At 45.1% G+C, this 14,842-nt stretch overlaps 1 protein-coding gene across 1 annotated transcript in view; it reads left to right on the top strand.

Moving 5' to 3' along the window:
* The window catches only part of LPAR3 (lysophosphatidic acid receptor 3), a 37,264-nt gene extending 23,321 nt beyond the window's left edge, over positions 1–13,943 (top strand). The window contains exon 3 of the mRNA XM_030572491.1: positions 12,133–13,943. Coding sequence (XP_030428351.1) covers positions 12,133–12,464 — 332 coding nt within the window. The 3' untranslated portion in view covers positions 12,465–13,943. The remainder of the gene's footprint in view (positions 1–12,132) is intronic.
* Positions 13,944–14,842: the final 899 nt, after the last annotated feature.

Here is a 14,842-nt window from a genome sequence, read left to right on the forward strand (position 1 = left end):
TCTGTGCGGCACTGGGTAAGTCACTTCATCTACTCGGTACCTCAGTTCCACCTCCGTAGTGTTAACAAACCTGGGGGGTTTTATGAGGATAAAAATCCATTAATGGTTGTGAGATGCTCATATACTATGGTGACGAGAACCATATAAAATAGGTAATTAGGTAGACACATGCACAAGTGCACCCTGTAGGATCAGGCCCAGAAAAAAGGGACATATAAAATGCCCAAGGCCCAGAAAAAAGGGACATATAAAATGTGTTTAAATTTCTGGTTTTTTGTGTCAGGGTGAATCTTCTCCTGTTTCTGTCTAGTCCCATTGATTGTTTTAACATCTCACCTTTTGTTTAAAACACACAGCAAATTGTACTGCACAGTGAAACACTCTTTCACATCAGCAATTAACGAATAACTTCATAAGTTAAAATTTTATGGACTGGCTTGGAAATAATTTTTTAGGATGCTTTTAAATGTGCACTCTCTGGGAGTGGGCAAAGCACCAGCCACTGTGTTTCTAGCCAGGGCCGGCTCCAGCTTTTTTGCCTCCCCAAGTGGCAAAGTGGGGCGGGGGTGGAAGAGAAATCCGATCGGCAGTACTTCAGTGGCGGCTCAATCGTGCTGCTTCATTCTTCAGCGGCAATTTGGCGGCGGGTCTTTTGCTCCCTCTCTTCCTCTTCGGCGGCACTTCGGCAGCAGCTCAAAGAGGAAGAGAGGGACTGAGGGACCTGCCGCTGAAGACGCCATCCCTTTCCATTAGTTGGCCCAAGCACCTGCTTCCTTCGCTGGTGCCTGGAGCCGGCCCTGTTTCTAGCACAAAAAAGCATTTGAGTGCGGGAGGGAAGACAGTGAGTAGATGGCCTTAATTTCCTGTAGCTAAGATCTCTCATAAGATATGGTCCTACTGCTGTCCATTTGAACTGTAACAATGACACAACTGTGGATCATATTTTTCTGATACAGCACAAAACTATTCCTGAAATTTCAGAAAGGCTACACAATAATTATAAAGAGTATCATTTCACAGTTTGCTTCACTAATCGCTTAAGTAAAACAGATCCTGCTCCCATTGAAATGGACAAGAAGTTGAGCATTAACTTCATTGGGTGCACCATGAGTCCCAACCGATGTCATAGGAAATATACATCAGCATGTTGTAGTGAGCATATCATACTGCATGGTGAAACACCCCTTCAAATCAGCAATTAAAATATGACTTCACAACAAATAGCTTTTAAAGCTATTTTGGAAAGAATTTTTTAGGATGCTCTAAAACATGCAGTCATGACTAGGTAGGCTGTTTTTAAAACATGCTGTGCAAAAAGTAGTGGAAACTAAATCACTAACTTCTTTCCTGTTTTTTTTCAGGTGCAAAATTATCTACCCAACAAATAGTTTAAATATTGCTATTTTGTACATTGTGGAACCAACATGTCACCATGCTTAGTGCTGATTTTAGCCCATGGGGAGTTATTTTTAATGCCATGTGCTTAAATCCTTGCAGATATTCTGAAATAGAGAGTGCCTGACACAGCCTTAACTAGAAGTGGTTCTAGCAAGCACTGTTTATAATAATTACATCATATGCATCATCTCCATAAAACTAATTGTTCTGGCTAAGGCTCTACTGCACGTCTTTGCATTCTTTACAGAGTGTTGCGTTACCTAACAAAAACAGATAATTCCTAGCATGCTACGTTTTGTGTTTGCTGGTAAAAGTTACTTGAACTAGATGCAGTATAATGGCTTGGTCCAGCTCAGCCTGAAGCCAATGGCAGAACTGCCATGGATTTGAGGGTGAGCAGGATCAAGCTCTAAGTCAAGATTGTTTGGCAAAATAAGGAGACTGGATTTCTTATTAATTAAGGACTCTTCTGCTGGAGAAACTTCAGGCATATTTGACTAAAATATAAAAAACCACTCTTAACGTTCATGTTTTCTGATTTTGTTGCTTACTCTGCTTGCCATTTACAAAGCTGCTTGTGTTTTTAAACCCTGATTTCCACTCACAGGTCCCCTGCTCTATTTGACCTCTCAGCGAAACCATAGTGATGCACATGTGAAATCACAATGCTGCTAGCTGTGATATCTCAGATACGCTTTGCTGCAGGAGGAAGCATATTAAGCAGCTGTCAGTATCAGCTGGGAGGCTGCAGTGAAATCCTACTGGTCAGCTCAGCTCTTCCGCATAGAAGAATACCAGAGAGCAGAAGATACGCAAAGGGAAGATGGCTTGTAGCTGTGTTATTCCTGGGGGCATTCTGTGCCAAAGAATAAAAAATTCTGTGCACAGTATTTTAAAATTCTGCAAATTTTAGTTGTCAAGATAACACCGCATAGTCACACCAGTTTCAATTATTTTGGTAATTTATTTCAAAATACCTGTCAGCAAGTATGTCTGTCTGTAACAATACAGACACACCAAAAATGTCCCCCAGGAGTAGAAAGTTAAAGACAACCCAGTTCCTGTTCTCTGCCCTCTCCCTGAGCCCTGCTGGGGGGAGGGGGCAGACACTCACAATCTCTCCACCCCAAACCCCCAAGCCCACATGCAGGGCCCTACCAACTAATACATTCAATCCCTCGGAGCCCAGGGATCCAAAGGAAGAAACAGCCTGATGCTCAGTCTCAGGCTTGCACAGAGTTTCCTGTGCACCATCTTCGTCTTCCCTCAGGGCATGCTGGGAACTGCAGCTGTCAGGAACCCTTTAGTTCCTACCCTCTCTCCACCCCTCGACCCCCTCTGGGTGGTATTTTCTATATGTAAGCTGGGCTCTGTTGGGTCCAGAGGCCCCTAGTGGTAGCCAGAAGCACTGCAGCCCATTTCTATGGGGGGAAAGGAAATTCTGCGCGCACAATGTTAATTTCTGCAAAATTCTGCATTGTGCAGTGGCATAGAATTGCCCCGAGATAACAATGTCATATGTGCGATTGGCACTCTGCTCTCCCTCTCCTGCCCTGGTCTCAGTTGTCTGCTTCTCCTTCTCTGGGGTGTGGAATAAGGCGACGTCTGCTGTCCTCTTTGTGTTGAGTTCTGTGGGATGGATCCTGCAGTGTAAATTACAATAGGTTGGACTTTGAACTGGCTGTATGGCTGCTGGCTTCTCCCTCAAGGCATCAAACTGCCCCTTCCCAAAGCCCTCCCACCCTGTTTCCTTCCGGTCCTGTTGCTCCCACTACTCAGCAATCTTTTCCTGTAGCTCCACTCTGACACTGGCCCTATCCTATGGTGAAAATCCCTTTCCCTGCTTATGGGAAAAGAGCTTCCCTCCACATCCCAGTTCCTGCTCCTCTCCCAGCTCAGACACCTAATTTGTACTCCTACTTCAGTGCAGGCTGCTGTCCCTCAGCCTGACCAAACCCCACAGGCAGATGGATGTGGGCAGACAGATTTGTCCTTTAAAGACAGGACTGTTGGGCTACATTCACATCTTCCACACAGGCAGGCACTCCATGTAGGGAACTCCAGTTCTTTTCGCCAGTGAGCAGTTTCACTCTGTAGCTCAGATCAGTGCCTGGGTCCTGGCCATGAGGGTCATTGCATCCACTAGGTGTAAATCAATAGCAGGACATGGCTCTCATTTTTCATTTAAGAGGAAACAGTATTTTTTCGGGCCTTGTGAAGAGGTTGTATTTTTATGACATTTGATTATAGCTGCTCACTGTTTAATGGTTAATTAAAGATTAATTTTTCATCTGAGTCACACATTGTAAGAGTGTTTTCAGTGTGCGTGCTTGGGTTTCATGTGAGAGCCCAGATTTGTTAACCTTCAAGGTGCTAGTTTTTTTTTTCTTTTTGGCAATTGTTCCTGTCTCTTGTGAAAGAGGAATATTACTGGGTATAATTTGAGGTGACCAGGTCAGGCTCCAGCTTTTTTGCCGCCTCAAGTGGCGGAACGCGCCCTCCCTCTCCAAACCTTGATTGAACTACCGCCAAACAGGAAGACAGGGAGTGAAGGATCCGCCGCCAAATTGCTGCAGAAGACTGAAGTGGGGTGACTGAGCTGCCGCCGAAGTGCTGCCCCCGCCGACCTGGACGTACCGCCCCAACAATGGACGGAGTGCCTTCCCTTTCTATTGCCCGCCCCAGGCACCTGCTTCCTTCACTGGTGCCTGGAGCCGGCCCTGGAGGTGACTGAGGCCGATCTGTTCAGTGGTGATGTACGGTACAGGGAGTTTGATAGCAGCAACTGACATGATTCTATCTCAGACCTACTGAGCTTTGAAAAGTGTCGTCTGGTTTATGTAGACTGGAAAATGGAAGGTTTGAAAAAGGCTTAATCTCTCACTGATTCATTTTGTGACATCATCCCAGCTAAACATACATATGTTGAAAGGAAAGGACATGACTGCCATGCAAGTCTATACATGATTTTCAGTTCGTTCAGGCGAACTTCGTCCTAGCTTACCAGTATTTCAGCAGAAACATTCATTACTCTGAGGTTCAGGGTTTTTAGTCTAATACATTTAGAATTTAAATTTATAACTTCTACCATTTTAACCAAAAGTGTACATCTTGTTAAGGCAGTTGTTTAAAAAGCTATCACCTTTTCCTTGCTCTAAACATAGGTTCTGAAAGGCAGTGCTAGTATATGGAGAGCTTTATGGCAGGGCACAGCGGAAGCATAAAAAATGCAGCTCTTCCCGATGTATAGGAATTCAGTGCAACTGAAGTGATGCAATATACAGGAAACTCACTGTAGGCTTAGTGGAAAATCCCCAAATTGACCTGGGAGCACAGTTAATGGCACATTGTGACCATGTGTTTGGCCTTGTCTTCACTTCTGGGGTAAGTCAACCTAAGATATGCTACTCCCGCTATGTGAATAACGTATCTGGAGTCGATATAGCTTAGGTCGACTTACTGCAGTGTCTACACTGTGCTGCATCGACGGGAGACACTCTCTCGTCAACATACCTTAATCTTCTAGTTTTGGTGTAGTTCCAGAGTCGACTGGAGAGCTAGACCCACTGAATTGACCCCACTGCATCGATCACAGCAATGTTGATTCCTGGTAAGTGTAGACATATCCCTAGTCTTGTATATCCTATGTGAGATGCAGAGCTATTCTTCTGACTCACCCTGCCATCCAGATCAGCTGGCTCTCTTAAGTCCTACTCAAAGATATGAAAAACTGGAAGTTTTTCTGAGGCATGTTACACCTTGTGATAAACGAAGCGGGGGGTAGCTCCCTTTTATGGACACCCAACCTGCCAGTTACCTGTAAAATCCCTCTTGATAGCTGTTCTCTGCTTGCTTTACCTGTAAAGGGTTAAAAGTCCCCCAGGTAAAGAAAAGGAAGTGGGCACCTGACCAAAAGAGCCAATGGGAAGGCTAGAACTTTAAAAAAGGGGGAAGAAACTTTCCCTTTGTCTGTTGTGCTCTGGGCTGCAGGGACACGGAGCGGCAATGCTACAGGCAAAAATACTGTGTAAGGTTTGCTGTGTAAGTATTTTCCATACCTAGAAGAAATAATTTGCATAGGGAATGTTTAGTTAGACGCTATTGTTTATTTCTTATTTTGGCTTGTGGATCTCTTTGTTTACCCCAGATGCTTTTGTAACCTTTAAGCTGAACCCCCAAGAAAGCTATTTTGGGTGCTTAATTTTTGTAATTGTTTCTTTTAAGATCTAGTAAAAAGCCTAAGTTCCAGATGTATTTTTTTCCCTTTTTGTTTTTAATAAAATTTACCTTTTTTAAGAACAGGATTGGATTTTTAGTGTCCTACAAGCTTGTGCATGTTGTTTGATTAGCTGATAGCCACAGCTAATCTCCTTTGTTTTCTTTCTCAGCTCTTCCCCAGAGGGTGGGTGAAAGGGCTTGAGGGTACTCTACAGGGAAGAATTCCCAAGTGCTCCTTCCTGGGTTCAAGGTTTTTGGTTTTTTTTGCATTTGGTGGTGGAAGTGTTTGCCAAGGCAAGGTCAGAGAGAAGCTATAACCTTGGGAGTTTAATACAATCCTGGAGTGACAAGTATTAATTTTTAAAATCCTTGCGGGCCCCCACTTTCTGCACTCAAAGTGACAGAGTGAGGATTCTGCCTTGGCAGACCTAGAGTGAACAACAAGGGATCCTGCAGGGTGAAAATCCTAGGAACGGACAAAGTAATAGGGAGCCACGGCTGCAGTTTAAGTGCAGTCTGCCTGAACGCTGTGTTGCACAAGGTAAAAATAGAGGCAGATCCTAGAAAGGAAACAAGTTTGGACCATAACCCATTGTGTGTGCAATGTTAAGGATAGGGTGTGACACTAACCCTGTTTGTACACATGATTAAATGTATTTTGGTGGCAGTGGATCCAAAGTAAGACAATCCCTTGAAAGAGCTGCCCAGTAATTGTAATGGTGTTCCTTACCGTGTACTGCACTACAATATTTCTTTAGCTGTGTAAAACTATATGTACACTATGAGCTAGGGGTGTGATTCCCGTTCTTGCATGCACGTGGCTGTCATCAAGCTAGTACAAGTATAAACAGCAGCGTGGCTATGATTGTATGGGCAGCAGCAGCAGAGACACTGACTTAGGCATGCCGAGTACGAACCTGGCTGAAACTGATGGGTACGTACCTGGCACTGCTGTTGCAGCTATGCTGCTATTTATACTTATGCTATGAGAGCTAGCACAATTTTGGGCAGGGTAATCACACCCCTAGCTCACAGTGTAGACCTTGCCTAAATGTCTGGAGTTCCAACTTTCCGTCGGGGAAGTGAGGGGATGTTGTGCATCACATAGATACTAGAGAAATTTCTGCAAAGGACATTTTTTTTATGCCCAGTGGTTGCCATTACACTCTTTACAATGTTGTTTGTGCAAGTAGATATATTTCCTAGAGTTTGTCATATGTTTAGTCTGCAAAAAATTACTAGCTGTCACTTTTTAAAAAACACATTTATACACTAATTTGGGGCCTGCTCCTGCTCCCATTGATGTCAGTGGAAGCAGGATGGGGTCCTGCAATATGGTAAAGAAAAAATAATGTGGTAAACTGCTTCCCCCTTTTTTACTTGGATACAGAGATGGTTCACATGCTAAACTATTTCTTTGCAAGGAGCTGGAGACTTGTCATCCTCCCTTAGCCCCTGATATTTCATAAAAAGTTGCACTGAGACTCCAGAGGCCCAGAAACATTCAGTGACAGTTGATGTCAATGTAGAGTGTGGTCTCTTCCTAATTGGGGCCTATTCTAATGCCCATTGAAGTGAAAGGGGGCTTTCCATTGACATTAGTGGGCTTTGGGTAAGACTCAGTGCAATAAATCTCTATCTATGCAATGTTCTGGTTCTGAACGATACTCCATGCTGCAAAGTTGATTACCAGAACTGATGTTTTGAGCTGCAGCTCTGAACACCCTGCTTAGAGATCTATTCATAACCCTCTAGCATCAGAATTCACAAATAACTGATACTGACCACTAATTCAAAATTAACCTATAAAATTGGTATTTAGGGCCACAAAAATCCAGACTCAAGCTACAGTAGAGTTAAATGCATCTTTTATGAAAGCTCCAGCCTTTAATCATTCCATTCCATGGTATGTTATCCAAAAAGGAATATAAATCTGGTGGGTGAATTTTCTTTCCTTACTTTAAGAAGTGGTTTCTAGTGGAAGGACAGTTTAGAAAGTATTTTGTAGTCTCCTAACAACTATTACAACCTTTTTGCCTTGTGCATGATTTTTCATAAATTGTAACACTTATTAAAGCTTTTGAATTAATTTCTTCTGGCCTGCTCTTGAGAGGTGCTGAGCATTCTCAGTTTCCCTTAAAAACCATGGGAGCGATGGCTGCTCATCATTTCTGAAATCAGGCCATGTACTTCTTTGTGTAGCTTGTTGGATGTGTGTGTGTATTGTATGTACAATGCAGTATTTTGATGTTACTGTTAGAATCATAACTCTTGCATTTCCCAGTTATTTGAAATGAACTGTGCACTGCATCCTCAGTGTTGTATTTACACAGTGTAACATGATTGGCACCCACCTCTCATGAGTGCCCCCTGCTGGTTGGGTGTGTCTGCATTCTTTAGGTCTGGAGACCCCTTTCAGTGGTTCTTAGGCGGGTTTTCAGTGACTCAGCCCTCTGACTGAGTGAGACACACACTATCTGTGTGTTAACCAGAACAAACCCCTTCTGGGGTATACAGTCCACGAGGGTTTATCTTGGTACCCCTCTAGTGGTGGTTGTCCAGCCCTCTCTGAGCTGAGTCTTTTTAAGTAGTCCTGGCCCTGGTATGGGGCCTTATCCCCAGGGTTTCCTCCCTGGAGATACTATCTTCCTGTGGCCCTTCCCGGGCTCACTCCCTTCTCAGTTAGTAGCCAGCCAAGAGCTACTTCATTGCTCCCTTGGTATCTGCTAGCAAACTGTCTTTGGCTCAGTCCTAGCAGCCAGCCAGAAGCCTCTTGCTCCCTGGTCTCTGCCAGAAGACTGCCCATAGTCTTCCTGCTCATCCAGCCAGGCATGCAGTCTTTTCTTCTCCAGCTCCAAGTAGCAACTAACTACTGCTCTGTTCTGCAGCTCCTTTTATATGGCCATCCTGGGCCCTGATTGACTGCTTTTCCTGAAGCAGGGGTCAGTACCACCATGTTGCATGATGGACATTTGGCAAAATTACTGGACTTAGTGAAAGACATTGGCGTGGAGCAGGAGGGGGCTCTAGGGTGAGGCAGGGGTTGGGCTGTGGGAGGTGGTTGGGGTTCTGGAGTGGGGATGCGGGTTATGGAGTGGAGCCAGAAATGAGAGGTTCAGGGTGAGGTAGGGGGCTCCAGGCTGGAGCAGGGGATTGGGGTGTGGGGGTGTGTGAGGGCTTCAACTAGGGGTGCAAGGTCTGAGGTGGGGCTGGGAATGAGGGGTTTGGGGTGTAGGAGGTTGCTCTGGGCTGGGACCAAGCAGTTGGAGGATAGGAGGGGGATCAAGGCTTGGGCAGGAGGGAGGGATGCAGGGTGTATGCATGTGCAGGCTCCATCCAGTGCTTATTTCAAGCAGCTCCTGAAAGCAGCAGCAAGTTTTGGCTCCTATGCGGAAGCGCAGCTAGGCGGTTCTGCACACTGCCCTGTCAGCAAGCACTGTCCCCGCAGCTCCCATTGACTGTGGTTCTCAGACCAACGGGCTGGGAGCTCAGGAGTCACTGCTCAGGGAGGGGGGACGGAGGCAGAGTGCAGAGTCGCCTGGCCGCGCCTCCACCAGCAACAGCAGAGATGGGGAGCCGCTTGCAGGGAGGCTCATCTTGGGCGGCTCCCTGTCCCTGCTGTTGCTGGCCGAGACATGTGTGGCCAGGCAGCTCTGCAGGCACGCTGCCTCCATCTGCAGGTGCCACCCCCGCAGCTCCCATTGGCTGCAGTTCCCAGCCAATGGGCTGGGAGTCATGGCGTCAGCGCTCAGGGCTGGGGGATGGAGGCAAGGTGCCTGAAGAGCCGCCTAGCCGTGCCTCCGCCAGCAACAACAGGGACAGGGAACTGCCTGAGGTGAGCACCTCCACAGACCTCAAAATTTTAACCATGGACACTTGTGTTTGTGTATGGACATGTTGCTGACTCCTGCCCTGCAGCCACTCTAGCCTGCTTGGAAGACCTCTCTACTGCTCCTTGCCTGGGATGGGTGTGGCAGAACCCTTAGTCCATCCCATCACACACAGTTTATATCTAGGAAAACCTAGCAGTATTATGAAAATGAAGGTGACTCCTTTTTAATATCAAAGCTGTTGAATGGATACCAAGACCATCTGGAGAGCATAAATGCTAAAAGTGTTCTTCTTTGCTGATTTTTAAAGCCCAAAAAAGGGAAATTATATCTATATACATAAGCAGAGTTTCCTTACTGTGTCATCCACAAAGTGACTTGTGCAGAGTTGTAATTTTCTATTTTTGCAAGCCAGGCAGCAATTGTGGCTTGTGTAGGTTAGTATTATGGTACACATGGCTGCTTTTTCTTGGGCTTGAAAGCAAAGAATGACAAGCTGGCAGTGTACGTGTTGGGGTGGAGGGAGATCGCTGGTTTGATGCCACGATCGCTCTGAAGATTCTCCTCCTCTTGCACCTTCTGTAGAAGTGTGATTTTTTTTTCCTGCCCCTTCTAACAAGGATAGCAGTAACGTGTAGAGATGTAAATAAGTCTTATCTTAATTTCTCTTTCTCTCCCATTTTCATCCTTCATGGATGTTTCCACTTTTCTTCTTTTCTCCTCCTTTCTGTGTAGTGTCTCCTCCCTGAACTGGCCTTGCATATTTGTATAGAGGACGGGTGGCTGTTGCATTGGGTGTGGGTGTGTGGTTTCTTCACTCCTCACTCAGTCCCATCACTTTGGCTGCCGAGGAGATGTCTGGCATGAGCTCTCTGTCATTCACTTCCTTTTGTTGCCTTTTTCTCTTCAATAAAATAACTCCTCATCCTCCTCCCCTTTTCTCAAATTGTTTCCCGTTCCCAGTTCTCTTGTCCTTCCTCTTTCTCTCCCCTCCCCAATGTTGGGGTCTATCTGCATTTCTTCCTCTGCTATTCCTGATTTGTCCTCTTTCTGGTGACCTTTGTCTCCTGGCCAGCCCATTTCTCACTTCCCTTTATCTCTTCTATCTCTTTTGTTTTTTTTCCCCTTCCCTGGTTTTAGATTTAATTCCTCCCCTCACAACCCTCGTCTCTCCACTCTACCCCCAGGAAAATCTTTCTCAAAATCTCCTCCCTAACTCCCTCTTGGCTCAGTTGCTCCCTGGCCCCTCTACCTCAGTGTGCTGAACCCAGTGGAGAAGAATAGGTAGGGAAATGAGAGAGGTACTTGGCATGCACTTCTTCCTGCAGGGAAATGTGCCTGTAGCCTTGGCACTCATAGCACAAGATCATAGAGTGGTCTGTGAGGAGAGACAGTTCCCAGTATGGAATGGTATGGCAGCAGTGGCGGATTAACAAATTTGCCACCCCTAGGCCCACAAAAAATTGCTGCCTCTCCCTCCCCTCTCCCGTGCCAGCTTACTTCCGCTCCCTCGTGGCAAGCCTGAAAGGAAGGGGTGGGGAGAAGGGGAGTTGTGGCATGCTCGGGGGATGGTGGAGGTGGAGTGATGGTGAGCAGGGGCAGGGAGCGGTTCCCTGCCTGCCCCCCGAAGAGTTACTCCCTGCGTCCACTGGCTCCAGGTCATCTCCACTATCCCCCAAGCGCGCCGATACTCGCTTCTTCCTCCCTCCCTCCCTCCCAGCGCTTTTGCGCGGTAAGCCTGGGAGGGAAAAGGGATTGCAGCGGTGGAGTGGAGGTGAACTGGGCAGGGAGCAGTTCCCGGCCCCCTCTCCCCCCGGGTACTCCCCATGCCCGTAGGCCCCAGCTCACCTCTGCTCTACCTCCTCCGATCACGCCGCTACTCGCTTCTCCCTCCCTCCCAGCGCTTTCGCACAGCAAGCCTGGGAGGAAGGAGGGAAGTGTGGTGCGCCTGGGGAAGGAGGCGGGCCGGGGATTTGGGGAAGGGGCAGAGTTGGGGAGGGTGCGTGAGCAAATTTGCCACCCTAGGTCTAGGCCTTGTTGGCCTAGGCGATAATATGCCACTGTGTGGCAGGGTACCAAAAAAGTTCTGGGGTTCAATATTGCTTATACCACAGTGAGCACTGCAGCCTGGGGGAGCTGGGCCATTTCTCTGTGCATATTTAAAGTATGTGCTTTCCTATTGAATGAAATTAGCAGCATACTTTGCAAATACAATCAGTTGTAGTCTAACAGGCAGTAGATTTGCTGTCTCTTTGGGGTGTAGCATGGCAGTCTCTTTCCCTCCAGCATACAGAGTAGAGATGTGATTAACAGAGGAAGTTTCTTCTACCTGCCAAAGCACCAGTTGCATCAGCTCAGTTGTATTTGTGCCAAAGAATTATTTGTGTCTTCTAGTCAGAGTGGCCAAATTAGTGTTATAAGGGCCCTTCGCTGCCTGTTGTAAGAGGCAATGGACACTTAGCATCCCAGTTCATGCTCTTTGTAGTCTTTCAAATGCTAAGCTCTTACATTTTAAGTGCTTTCCTTGGAAATTAATAGATGTAATTTTTGTTGTTGTTTTTCCCTGTACAATTTGGTGTATATTGTTCTTAATTAATCTGGTGCTCTTGGAGGGGAAAAATACTTGTGTGCCCAAAGCCAGGATTTATTTAAGTCTGAATGCTTTTTTCTTTTTTTCTTTCTCTAGGTGCATTTGTTGTCTGTTGGACCCCTGGGTTGGTGGTTCTGCTGCTTGATGGTCTGAACTGCACTCACTGTGGGGTTCAGCATGTGAAAAGATGGTTCCTTCTCCTGGCCTTGCTCAACTCTGTCATGAATCCAGTCATTTACTCTTACAAAGATGATGAAATGTCCAACACCATGAGACGGATCATGTGCTGCTCTTCTGATGATAAAAGCCAGGAGAGACGATCTTCAAGGATTCCTTCAACAGTGCTCAGCAGGAGCACAGATACTACCGGTCAATATATTGAAGACAGCATTATTCAAGGGACTATCAGTGGCAAAGGAAACTCATGAGCTAACCTGGGATATACTTTTCCTAAGAGAGATGGGGTAGGAGGGGAGTGGCTTGTAACAGGAGATCATTGAATATATTCACTCTGTTCCAAAGCCCAAACTCCACAGTGTTACATGAAGTCCTTGTAAATAATTACTCAAAGGGAAAATACATTGTATTGAAGAAAAAAACTTTCTGTGCTGTTTTTTTTTTTAAGTACATGAGATTGTTTTCTCTATAAGAGGAATAAACTTGTTGAGAGAGACTTTCTATGCATGGAAACAAAATACAAACAATATAATGGAACTCTCCTTGCTAGACACCTGCAGGAAGAACTAATTGCTAAACAATGCATGTGTGGCTGTCTGAAGTTTATGTATTTGATCAGTTTCTTATGTATCTCAAGGGGACACTTTTGGGGCTGGTAGGCCAGAAATGTGCCCTGTTTGCTGCCTCTGTTTACAAAATATATATACTAGTTCATACATACCCCTCCACCCACTTCAGAACAAATAATTCTATACTCCCTTAAAGTTAAAGTTAATGTCAGCAACTTGGCAGTCAAGGGCAAGTCTATAATAGCAATCCATGGTGTGCATGTGCAACTACCCCCACCGTAGGTTGTTGGCAGGGGTAGAACACTGCCAAAAGCACAAGCCACTGCTACTTGAGTAGCAGGAGCGATTGCACTAGCTGGAACTAGTAAGTCCTTCCCCCCCCTCATCTGGCCAATGGGCGAGATCACATGCACATGTGAATTCTGTACATTATTAGGTGGGAAACTTGGCTGAAAATAGATTTCACATTCAAATTTTTACAACAAAAACACCATGAACAAAGCCTGTTTAATATGAATGAATTTATATATATATATATATTTAAAGCCAAGTGTGTTGGAACGATACAAGCCAGAATGTGAATGGATCTCTCATACACTGTATAAAAATCAGACTGGACCAGATTTAATCCTCTGATTTAGAGCTGTGGATCTTGGGGGAGAGGCCATGAGACTGCAGACAATGAAGACTTAGATTAAAAATAAGAATTTGTTATTAGTGACTAATCAAATTTAATGTGTGGAATAACTTCCATTCTTTGTGTTTTTAAAAGTGGCTGCATTACCTGTGCATTGCGTTTAGATCAGGGACATATTTCAAGTTCTAGGGCAACTATTTCAGAAATGGTCCCTAATTTTTGCATGTCTCAGTGTTTGGGAGCCCAACTTTTGAAGCCCCTTCAGCCTGAGTTTCAGAAGTACTGAGCCCTGCAATTCCTTTTAAAGTTAACAGAGCTGTGGGTGCTCAGCACTACAGAAAATCAGGCCCAAAGAATCTTAAGCTGATCAATCAAGATCAGAGTGCCTTTGCCTTCAGAGAACAAACTCAATAGCAGATGATGTAACGTTCAAAGATAATGTAACTTATTAATCAGAGAACTGGAAGGGACCTTGAGAGGTCATCTAGTCCAGTCCTCTGCACTCAAGATAGGACTAAGTATTATCTAGACCGTCCCTGACAGGTGTTTGTCCAATCTGCTCTTAAAAATCCCCGATGATGGAGATTCCACAACCTCTTTAGGCAATTTAATCCAGTGCTTAACTGTTCAGAAGTTTTTCCTAATGTCCAACCTAAACTGCCCTTGCTGCAATTTAAGCCCATTGCTTTTTGTCCTATCGTCAGAGGTTAAGAACACTTTTTCTCCCTCCTCCTTATAACAGCCTTTTAGGTACTTGAAAATGGTTATCATGTCCCCTCTCAGTCTTCTCTTCTCCAGACTAAACAAACCCAATTTTTTAAATCCTCTCTCATAGGTCATGTTTTCTAGACCTTTAATCATTTTTGTTGCTCTTTTCTGGACTTTCTCCAATTTGGCCACATCTTTTCTGAAACGTAGGACCCAGAACTGGACATAGTATTCCAGTTGAGGCCTAAGCAGGCAGGAGTTGAGTGGAAAAATTACTTTTCGTGTCTTGCTTACAGTATTCATGCTAATACATCCCAGAATGATGTTTGCTTTTTTTGCAACAGCATTACACTGACTCATATTTATCTTGTGATCCACTATGACCCCCAGATGCCTTTCTGCAGCACTTCTGTGGTCAGGATGTGATCAGATTCTGCTTTTGATTCCACCCATGTATTGACATCAGTGGGTTGTATTGGTGGAAGTGAGACTAGAATTTGGATCAGAGGATATAGTAACAATGCTATGTAAGCTATTAAAGTTCTTTATCTTAAATAAGGACCAGATTCCAAAACCCCCATGTAGTATAAGCAGTTCTTAGTCACTTAGGTAGTCCTATTACTGGATTGTAGGTGTGGCCCCTAACATTTCAAAGTAAACATTGTATTTATATAACTTGCTGAAAAGGTTTACACTTGTATTTTTGCCATTGTAA

Source organism: Gopherus evgoodei, chromosome 8, assembly GCF_007399415.2.
Source record: "Gopherus evgoodei ecotype Sinaloan lineage chromosome 8, rGopEvg1_v1.p, whole genome shotgun sequence".
Taxonomy (NCBI): domain Eukaryota; kingdom Metazoa; phylum Chordata; order Testudines; family Testudinidae; genus Gopherus; species Gopherus evgoodei.